This window comes from Triticum aestivum, chromosome 2A (genome assembly GCF_018294505.1).
Source record: "Triticum aestivum cultivar Chinese Spring chromosome 2A, IWGSC CS RefSeq v2.1, whole genome shotgun sequence".
In the NCBI taxonomy this organism is placed as follows: domain Eukaryota; kingdom Viridiplantae; phylum Streptophyta; class Magnoliopsida; order Poales; family Poaceae; genus Triticum; species Triticum aestivum.
In genome coordinates, this window is record NC_057797.1 from 203,623,767 (window position 1) to 203,633,696 (window position 9,930).

The window sequence follows — 9,930 nt, forward strand, 5'->3', positions numbered from 1 at the left end:
CCAAGAATCCATACAATACGTCTTATAGATCCAACAACATCCAAAGCGAAAGGGTGCAATGATAGAGATTGTTCATTCCAAATCTAAGAGATTGGGGCTTGAATTCTAAAGAGGAATATTCTCCACAAGTGGAGGTGTTTGCACTTATTAGAGTCTTCACCTCGCAAAGTGGCCTTGAACTCCAATGGAGTCTTCACTTATTGAGGTGGCCTTGCATTGAGGATCCTTCTGCACAAGGGAGATCCAACAAAGGGAGGGGATAGTTGAGCTAAGCTCTATGTTTTCGGTTTTTAATCTTAGGTTCCCCTAGAAAGGAGGTGGGGATGGAGTGTATAGGGGTAAGTGGGAAGGGAAGATACATAGGCTAGTGGTCAGAAAGCTATGTGTAGGTAGTGTCCTAGAGGCTCCTAGTGATTTAACTCGGAGGATCCGACTGCTGGGTTGAGCACGAGTCGACTTGGCGCGGTCGATGGGCGAAGATGTTGCTCTAGGGGCAGGAGTGTCCTGGGGAAAAGGTTCAAAGGCTCCAGCCAGTTGGCAGGGCCTATGTTAAAGCTTGCAGATTGGAGTCTCCAAGAGATCCCCAGGGTGCTCTCGGCTTGGACCTAGAGGCTCTGAGTCAATCTGGTTGGAATGTCCGCGCGCCTCGCTAGGGCGCATCCTTGCCTTCTTCGGTGTGTGCTTCTTCTTCTTCTGTTTCCATGATTCTCTCACGGGTGTTGTAGATACTTTCTTGTGCTTGACCTCCTACGTTGTACATTCAACTCAAACCCGAAGGTGCAAAAGGGTAAGAGTGTCAAGTAGTAGGGTGCCCCTTCGCTTGTGCTCTAGAGTCAAGGGCCACTAGGGTTCCTCGCATCCTTCCGGAGACACCACAAGTCTACCTCGTCTCATGTGGCCTTAGGCCTTAGAGGCGTGGTGGATCTCGACCCTTGCCGGCGGAGGACTCCTGCTCCATTTTTTAGTGTCCTTTTGTGTCCATTTAGGGTTTATGTTCTGCTCAGGAAGGCGGGGTTATGGTGGCTCCCTGAAGATGGAATACGATTCTCCTGCCTAGCCACAGTCTCGGTGGTGTGTCTAGGGTCGTTGGAGGGGTTGTGAAGATGTGTCGTTGGTGGGTCTCACGGGATTTGATCGACGTTTGTCTTCGGTGGATCTACTTGGACCCGATCTTCGTTCGGCTACGTTCGTGTGTCTACATGTTGGATACTTCTGATCTATGCTTTCTCTTCATCGGCAATGGTTGCTATTCTTGTGTGTTGTCCTGTGGGGCCTTAGCACACGGACTTCCCAACTATCTACTACAACAGGGGTGATGATAGCGGCGTGTCTTCGGTTCGCTTCAGTGCTTGTAGTTATCGATAGGTGGTCTACGAATCTGGATGTAATTTTTGTTATATCTGATGTTCTTTGTGATGTTCTTTGTACTGCCATGAACATATCGAAAGTTTTGCTGTAAAAAACATACCATCCTCAAAAGTGACAAGTAGACACGCATAAAGGAGAAGATTTATCTTCGTATTCATAGTACGCATGTCACTCAATGATGGGACACTTGTTATGATGATGTTCATAGGATGCCCCACATCATCTCCCCACACTTGAAAAAGAGACATCCTTGGTGCTAAACCGTATCACCATGGTCCATAGTAAGGAGGTAGATCAAAGACCTTGGTGAAGTTAAACTTGTCGGTCACCATGTACTCATCATCTTGACGCTTGATGTGGCGATTCTTGAGGTGTATCATGCAAACAATAAGGAAACGACAATGAAATAGTAGCCAATTCATGAAGCTCGTATCAAGAATCTAGCCGCCTCGCAAGATCTTGCCCAGTAGAAGTGTAGAGCACAAAACACCTATTGTACTTTATCCATAGGTTCAGGTTAATCTACCCTAGTTCCGCACCACGAGCACTACTATGCACACTGACACTTTGCCATCCGATTTTTTGTATAATGAGATCAAATCAGTGTTTGCTTGCGTCATTTTCCTGATGAGTGTCGTTCAAAGCAAGTATTGTAACTAAACCAGACATGAATCGTCATGTGCCAAATACTTCCGCCACTCTAATTATCATCTGCGTTCGTGTATCTTCAAATATGTCGCTTAGATTGGTCAAATAGGTGTGTAAGCATGTTCTATAGCACCGTTCAAGATATCTTCCGATATTCCGATAAATCGGCCGATTTATCGCTTATCGTGATCTGACCGATAAGATAAATCGGCCGATAAATCAACCGATATGGCGATAAACCGGGCGATATGCCGATAAATTGGCCGATTTACCCCTTATCGTAGGTCGACCGATAAGTTCCCGATAAGCGATATCCCCAACATTGTTCTATAGATGTTGTGTTTGTGTCCACATTTTACTCAAAAAAAGTTTCAAAACATGCAATCAGGCTACTAAGATTGGGTGGACAGATACCCCACACGCCCCGGTGCCCTAGATACACCATCGCAATTCTAGGTTTCATGGGATATCAAGATGTCTGAGGCAAGATTGACACGAGACAAAATGTGTCAGGAGTATACGCGAGCTTTCACATGGAAGAGGACAATACAAAATGGAATCTACTCCCTCCGTCCGATAATATAAGAGCGTATTTGATACTACTAGTGTCAAAAACGCTCTTATATTATGGGTGGGACGGAGGGAGTAATTGAGAGTCCGAATAAAACACATAAAACTCAACTCTTGTTGGCTTCTTGCACGTGAGAATAAGAATCACTCGGTAGTCAACAGGACCAAGCTTACCCCGGAACGGCTGATTCAGCTGCAATGTCAATCCTGTAGTCAAATTTGTATAGAACTACGATAAGCAAAACACATTCAAGGATGGCAGCTTAAGGCCCAGTTCTTTTGCCAGAATCTGGGGATTCTCCAGAATCCCCAGATTCTGGCAAAAGAACTGGGCCTAAGATGGCTTCCAGCAAACTATTGGCAGATGACTCATTCTTGCGTTGTTCTAAGCCGATACAAATATTTCAATTCTGGAAGTCCAAGTCTGCGCTATGGCACCTGCAAGGTGGCGACGGTAGCAGTGAATAACAATCGTCAACTAGTGTCATTTGCATGGAAAGTGCAAGGAAAGTGCCTCTTTAAACTTGTAACCTTTGGATCAGATTAACGAGAAATCTGGATATTTTGTCACTCCAAATAATAGCAATTCGATCTTTCCCACTCCATGTCATAACGACATGTGGCCCCAAGACCTAAATATCTGTGTGACATGGGTGGCAATGCCATTCTTTGGAGTGCAGAATATTCAATTTTTGCAATAATGAAAGGATCAAAGCAAAGTAAAATAATTCTTGGTTATCATAACATACAATTTCAGGAGTCAGGAGTAGTATGTACTCCCACCCTAAAGAAATATAAGAGCGTTTAGATCACTAAAGTAGTGATCTAAACACTCTTATATTTCTTTACAGAGGGGTACCCTTCAGATCTGCAAGTAAGTCAAAAACTTCCAGCGATCTCCATATTTAATACTCCCTCCGTTCCTAAATAATTGTCTTTCTAGAGATTTCAACAAGTGACTACATACGGAGCAAAATGAGTGAATCTACACTCTAAAACATGTCTACATACATCCGTATGTTGTAGTCCATTTGAGATGGCTAGAAAGACAATTATTTGGGAACTGAGGGAGTATAACTTCACGGCAAAATATTTCAGAAGAGTGACTTACTATCAGTTGCAGCCTTCATTACACAATGATGGCAAAATGATTGCCAACTGCATCTAAGCTTACGAATTTCTTCCATAATTAAATAATATATAGTGTTCATGTTAACATATTGAAATGGTGAAACCTTATTTTTTGATAGATATTCAATTACTAAAGAGTAAAGAGGCACTGATTTCCCTTCTACTTGTGATTTTGTGAAGATCTGCCTATATAGATGCCAGGTACAATTTATGGCACACAGACCTCTCATGTGCCACTAAACGTTTTGGGTTCCTGTAACACATGGTTAAAAAGGAAAATCAAGGTAGCACCATATCATATGTTTTGACTGATTTTTTTTTCTGTAACTCAAAAGGGTCACTTATTACTTTGTGTTGTAAGCAGGAAAGGTTTGCCTAGCCACATAACAAAAATAACTGAGGTAACAACTCAATATGGCAAGTTATGATTAACTCTACTTAACTAAATTTGGGTACATATCCACACAATTACAAAATATATTATTAGAATTTCAACAAGTGCTGATACTGAAACATTTAATTTTCCAATGGAGTAAGATAATGAAATTATAAAAGAGAAACATAAAATTACATGTACAAAAAAATTACGTGACAATGTAACTCACCTTACACTAGAACTAGTTGTTTTACGTGTCGCCAAATGGCCCAAATCGCTGCCAAACATGCTCGACTAAATCTCTTCGGAGTTGGTTATCTGTTGAGTTTGCACAAATACTAGCATTTCTCCGAAGTAAATCAGCAAAATGATCAGTAGGTCCATATTTAATGTTTGACAGTGGAGCAACCGGTTTCTCTGAAATTTCATTCGAGTCGAAACAAGCACTTGCCCTATCTTGCTCATCCTCAAGTGTCATGTTATGTAGTATGATGCAAACCTGCATGATTTTGCCTAGAGTTGCCTTCTGGAAGAATTTTGTTGGGCCACGCACGATGGGAAAACGTGATTCTAGGAGTCTAAATGCTCGTTGGACATCATTCCTTGCTCCTTTTTGATATTGTGCGAATAATTGATCCTTTTCAGTTTGAGGGAGGGGCATCGCCTTAATGAAGACAGGCCATTCTGGGTATGTACCATCAGCAAGATAGTAACCCATACTGTACTGCCTCCTGTTGATGGAGAATTGCACATGAGGACCTTGACCTTTCAAGACATCGGTGAACAAATGTGATTGATTCAGCATGGTAATATCACTGTGAGACCCAACAACACCAAAGAAAGCGTGCCATATCCAGAGGTCTTGTGAAGCAACTGCTTCAAGAATGATATTAACAACACCGTGATCACTGTGAGTAAGATGACGCACCCATTTAACTGGGCAATTTTTCCACTCCCAGTGCATACAGCCAATGCTTCCCAGCATACCAGGGAACCCACGGGTCTCACCCATTTGTAGAAGACGCTGCATATCAACACTAGTGGGGCTCCTCAAGTATTCTTCACCAAACATGTTGATCACCCCATCCACAAACTGCTCCAAACAGTTCATTACTGTGCTGAAACCAATTTCTACGTATTTGTCAGTGACGCCAGAGGGGGAACCCAATGCTAATATACGAATAGCTACTGTGCACTTCTGTAGAGGTGTGAGTCCTTGACGATTAAGGCCATCTCTCCTTTCTGTGAAATAGGGAGACCACTCTCCCAAGGCACGGACTATACGTAGAAAGAGGGGCCTTCTCATCCTGTACCTTGTACGGAACTGTTCGTCAGTGTAGGTTGGATGCTCAGCGAAGTAATCAGCCACAAGTTGTTCATGGCCCTCTTCACGATTTCTCACTATGTACTTCCTACTCCCACGGCGAGATGCACCAGCTTGCTGAGGTTTAATTTTGGCCTGGATCTTCACATTGATCTGCTCAAGCAAATTGTGGAAGATGCTTTGTTCAGAAATCAAATCTTCCATAGTGTATATGCCGGTTGGGTCAATGGTAGTGCTGTCATCGGAATCATCCGAGCAGGATGATGTGTCTGATTGGTGGGACATATCTGCAAAGATGAGAAATGAGTAATGCTTCAACATGAATGTGAAATACTTGCTGATGGTAAATCCGGGATGAAGATGACAAAAAAAAAAGCTTCAACATTCATTTGTTTTCTACAAATAAAAATGCACAAACCCAGGACATAAATGAACTTGACACTGTATGCATTGCAAATATATGTATCAAGGTTTATCACTGGGCCAGCACAACTGGTAGCTCTTAAACATAAATAGCAAAATGAAGATAGTAAGGGCATCTCCAAAGGTTGCCTTGCTTCTTCCCTACTTGTCCGTTTCGGACAGGGCGGATAGAAATACTCTCCAATGAGGACCCCCACTTCCTCCTTATTTGTCCATTGTGTCCACTTCTCCCCATTTCTTCCCTACTGGGGAAGAAGTAGGGGCGTCCGGCAGACAGCCACCTCAGCAGCAGACAGTGGAATACCGCTCCGGCCAGGGGGAGGAGGATCTGGCAGTCGCGGTGGCCATAACCGCCTCCTTGGTCACGGAGCAGGAGGACGAAGCTAAGCGGCTCGCCATTGAAGAGAGGAAGATGGAGGAGGCAATGCAAGCTTCCCTCGCCGGCACAGACAATGTCGATGATGACAACCTCGGCCTTGAAGACAACAACGGCCAGCTTGGGGGCAATGAAGATGAAGGCACCGACAACGACTACGGCAGTCGCCTCAGAAAGTTCACCATTCACTTGAACTATGGTTTCCTTTTAGTGGTCGTTATTTGTTCAATGCCGAATAGTGTATGTGTATGTCGTGATGAACTATGTATAATTAGCCGTATGTGATGAAATATGGATGTGTAGCGTATGTGTAGGCAATTGGAAAATTTGGAAAAAAAATTGGGGGTGGACAAATAGGGAGGGCCGTTGAATACCATGGTACAATGGTGTCCTACCTATTTGACTAGACGTGTACACGGAAAATAGGGAGGACAAACAAGTTTACCTTTGGAGATGCTCTAACAATAACAGCTCACACAAAAAGTCAAGGTTTATCAAAAGATCAAACAAATTTAAGCTAGACTACAGTTGCAGGACATGTAAGACAGTTCCAGATGCAAGCAAGGGCAAAAAAACGCTGGACCTGAATCAAAGAAAAAGGTTGAAGGAAAAGTAATCATTTCAAGGAGCTTATGCAACTGATGGGCCACACAAGTTATTATAAAATCAGATATTCATTGAGAAAGCTTCACTTATTCCATCTTAGGTTTTACTTGCACTAGGCACTATTAAATACCATCACCCAAGCAAAAATACAGAACTACCTAAGCTACTGACAAGAAAGTTCTTCAACTCGGCAACTACACTCTCTGTCCCTGAATTTCATCAATCATCCAGAATGCCTAGGTATCCTTAGAAAGGTGAGGGCAATCAGTTGATTATGTACTGTAGGCCTAGGCTACTGATCTCGAAATGCCTAGATATCCTTTACTGAATGGGTGACTTGCTGAATGCCCTTGCGTTTTACAGGTGATTTGCTACCGTATTTACACCCCTTTATCATTGTCCACTCACCCTCTACGCTAAAACTTAATACCTGGTATAATGCTCCAATTTGTCAGGTTTCAGTGAAAGAGAAGCAGTGGAAGTTCAGAAAAACATGGGCGCAAAGCTTCCAACAGGGGATTCCCAAGGTTCTGCATTCAGCAGCGAACGATCCCCCGATTCGTGAGGACAGCAAGTAATTGAACGCTAACTTAGTAGTAACCCAACCAATGCAGTAATCTAAAAATGCCAATTTTTGCGGCACGAAGCAATGGCAGAAAGTTAAACGGAGAGACCAAATTAAGGACAAATATGCATCCCGCGAGAATAATAATGAGAATACAACAAAATACCTGCTTCGCGCACGGCGGGAGGAAGAAGGGACGACTGGTCGGTGGAAGGAATTTGGGAAACGACAGGGGAAACAACAGGAGACCCCGACATGGACCAACCTAGCTGGTTAGGCACGGCGCGACGGTGAGGGTCTCCCGGCGGGATGAGGGGGCGCAAGGCGAGAGGGGCGGTGGGGCTAGGGTTATGGTTCACCGGCGAATCGGGGGTCGGGGTGGGGACGGAGAGCACACGGCGTCGTGCAGTGCGCGTGCGCCGGCGGTGGAAGCCGGAACTGAAGAGCGATGGAAGCTCCGGAGTCTTTTTTTCTTCCCTTTCTGAGCGGAAGGAGGCCGCAGCGTTGGGGTAGAGCCCGGAAATTTGTTTCGGCCCGCAACGAGATTATGTTTGATATCGGCCTGTTATGGAAAAGGATAAAAAACGAAATCCATTCTTGCCTCGTTCACTTCCGGCATCAGGCCCATCTGTACATGGGCCTGATGCCCGAGGTTATTAGGTCACCTCCAGTATAAATGTGACGAGCAGGGTCTCCTCGTCCTCCCCCTACTCTTTCCCCCGCCGCCGCCTCCTCCTTCTCCTCGGGTGCGCACAGTCGTCCACCATGGTGAGCTTCTCTCCTCCCCCACACGATGATGTTTCCGGCGGACGCCTCTTCCTTTCGTAGCGGATGCAGTTGCGTGGTGTGGTAACGAGTGATTTGTTGTTGCTCCGCAGCCGAAGCAGATCCACGAGATCAAGGACTTCCTGCTGACGGCGCGCCGGAAGGACGCGCGGTCGGTGCGGATCAAGAGGACCAAGGACGCCGTCAAGTTCAAGGTGCGCTGCTCCAGGTACCTCTACACGCTCTGCGTCTTCGACGCCGACAAGGCCAACAAGCTCAAGCAGTCCCTCCCACCAGGTTCGTCCTCGTGGCTCCAACATCCTCCCCTTTTTAGGTCTCGACAAGTTTGATCTGTGATGTTTGGCTGCTTACATACCGCCCCTGCTGGTGCTACACTAGATAGTTTGGTGAAAGATCCCATTATTCGTATTTGACGCTCCCCATAGGAAGTGTTACTGCTGCACGCAAGTTCCTGAATGGTCTGTGTAGATGCTGTACGTACATATGCTTGTGGAAACGATTTGTTTGTGACAGAGCATTGTGGAGGTGTTGATTTTATCTCCGATAATCTGCACTGCGAGCAATAAAATTCTCGGATAATCATAGACATCCTGCTATATGATGCAAGCTATTGACTTTCCAGCTTATGTGCAACTTTTACACAATTGTTTGAGATAGATGCATCTTGGCTGTTTGCATATGTTACTGCTGGACACTCAGTGGTGGCCAGTTCGCCATCAGTTATCTCGCCATCAGTTATCTCTTACTCTGCAATGGCATTGCACTAGTTTAGTACTGCACAATTCAGTGTAGCACTTCGTCATGTTTTATCTTGTCTTGTTAGTTATAATTTGCCCTTAGGCCCAGTGATATTATAACTGCATAATGCGAACAACTAAGTTAATCTCACGAGTACAATATTTGATGTTGAGGAACTGCTAAGTTCTGAGCCAGATTGTCCATGACTTGAATGTCTGCTCGAATTGTTTACATTGTCCTTGGTTGTATCCTGCCATTATGATTTGTATCCAATATGTGCTCAACTGGTACATCCGTTGTTATGCATACAGTAGCCCATTTCGGAACCATTGTTATGCTTACTAAATGTCATGTTCTCTTTGCAGGTTTGAGCGTCCAGGAGGTTTAAGCATCAAGCCAGACAATGCCTTTTCTAGTAGCGGGAATGTTCTATCCATCTTGCTTTAGTAACTGTTAGCAGGCTCTCCTTGTTTACCCCCATTAAGAGAGTTTTGATGTCCCAAGACTGGAATGTAATGTTGGGAGCTATGTGGTTGAACCTGTCAGGATTTTTGTGTTATTTTCACTTGCTGGAGAAGGAGATCCATTATCTTATCCTAAATTGGTTTAGTATCTCACTATTTTCCTGAATGTTCTGCATTTTCTTCAGCCATGGCCCATGGTTGGCCACTCTTAATCTTCATAACTCAAATCAATAAGATTTACCCCCTCCGTTCCCAAATGTAAGTCTTTGTAGAGATTCCAACAAGTGATTATATATGAAGCAAAATGAGTGAATCTACACTTTAAAATATATCTACATATATTCAGTATGTTGTTGTCCATTTAAAATGTCTAAAAAGACTTGTATTTAGGAACGGAGGGAGTAGAAAGGATAAAGGATAGTAGGTAAAACTCGTGTGCAAAGGTGGACATGGTATATCCAACTTCTGAAGTGATAGATCGATCGGCTGCAACGGCAGCAAATTGCTGCAAGAGTGCGAGTGTTTGCGGCGGACAACCCCTTGGAAACAATTTAC

At 44.3% G+C, this 9,930-nt stretch overlaps 2 protein-coding genes across 3 annotated transcripts; one reads left to right on the plus strand and one right to left on the minus strand.

Annotated features, from left to right (window-relative positions):
• Window positions 1-2,198: 2,198 nt before the first annotated feature.
• LOC123188359 (uncharacterized) lies at window positions 2,199-7,876 on the minus strand. 2 transcript variants are annotated; one of them, XM_044600434.1, is made up of 3 exons: window positions 7,554-7,876; window positions 4,323-5,704; window positions 2,199-3,024 (listed from the first exon to the last, which is right to left on the minus strand). In XM_044600434.1, exons 1-2 carry the CDS (start codon window positions 7,642-7,644, stop codon window positions 4,344-4,346), a joined length of 1,452 nt encoding a protein of 483 aa, XP_044456369.1. In that variant the 5' UTR covers window positions 7,645-7,876; the 3' UTR covers window positions 2,199-3,024; window positions 4,323-4,343. The 2 variants fall into 2 exon arrangements, with proteins under 2 accessions (XP_044456369.1, XP_044456370.1); XM_044600435.1 differs by lacking the exon at window positions 2,199-3,024 and having other exon boundaries at window positions 4,238-5,704.
• Window positions 7,877-8,016: 140 nt separating this feature from the next.
• On the plus strand, window positions 8,017-9,512 carry LOC123188360 (60S ribosomal protein L38). Its single transcript, XM_044600436.1, has 3 exons — window positions 8,017-8,155; window positions 8,266-8,449; window positions 9,277-9,512. Exons 1-3 carry the CDS (start codon window positions 8,153-8,155, stop codon window positions 9,297-9,299), a joined length of 210 nt encoding a protein of 69 aa, XP_044456371.1. The 5' UTR covers window positions 8,017-8,152; the 3' UTR covers window positions 9,300-9,512.
• Window positions 9,513-9,930: the final 418 nt, after the last annotated feature.

What these genes read in the sequence shown, in the direction of transcription:
- LOC123188359 (XM_044600434.1), bottom strand. Translation starts at nt 7,644, where the DNA reads ATGTCGGGGTCTCCTGTTGTTTCCCCTGTCGTTTCCCAAATTCCTTCC. An exon ending in TCCCGCCGTGCGCGAAGCAG is followed by an intron (nt 5,705 to 7,553) that starts GTATTTTGTTGT and finishes TCATCTTTGCAG; the next exon opens with ATATGTCCCACCAATCAGAC.
- LOC123188360 (XM_044600436.1), top strand. An exon ending in CAAGCAGTCCCTCCCACCAG is followed by an intron (nt 8,450 to 9,276) that starts GTTCGTCCTCGT and finishes TTCTCTTTGCAG; the next exon opens with GTTTGAGCGTCCAGGAGGTT.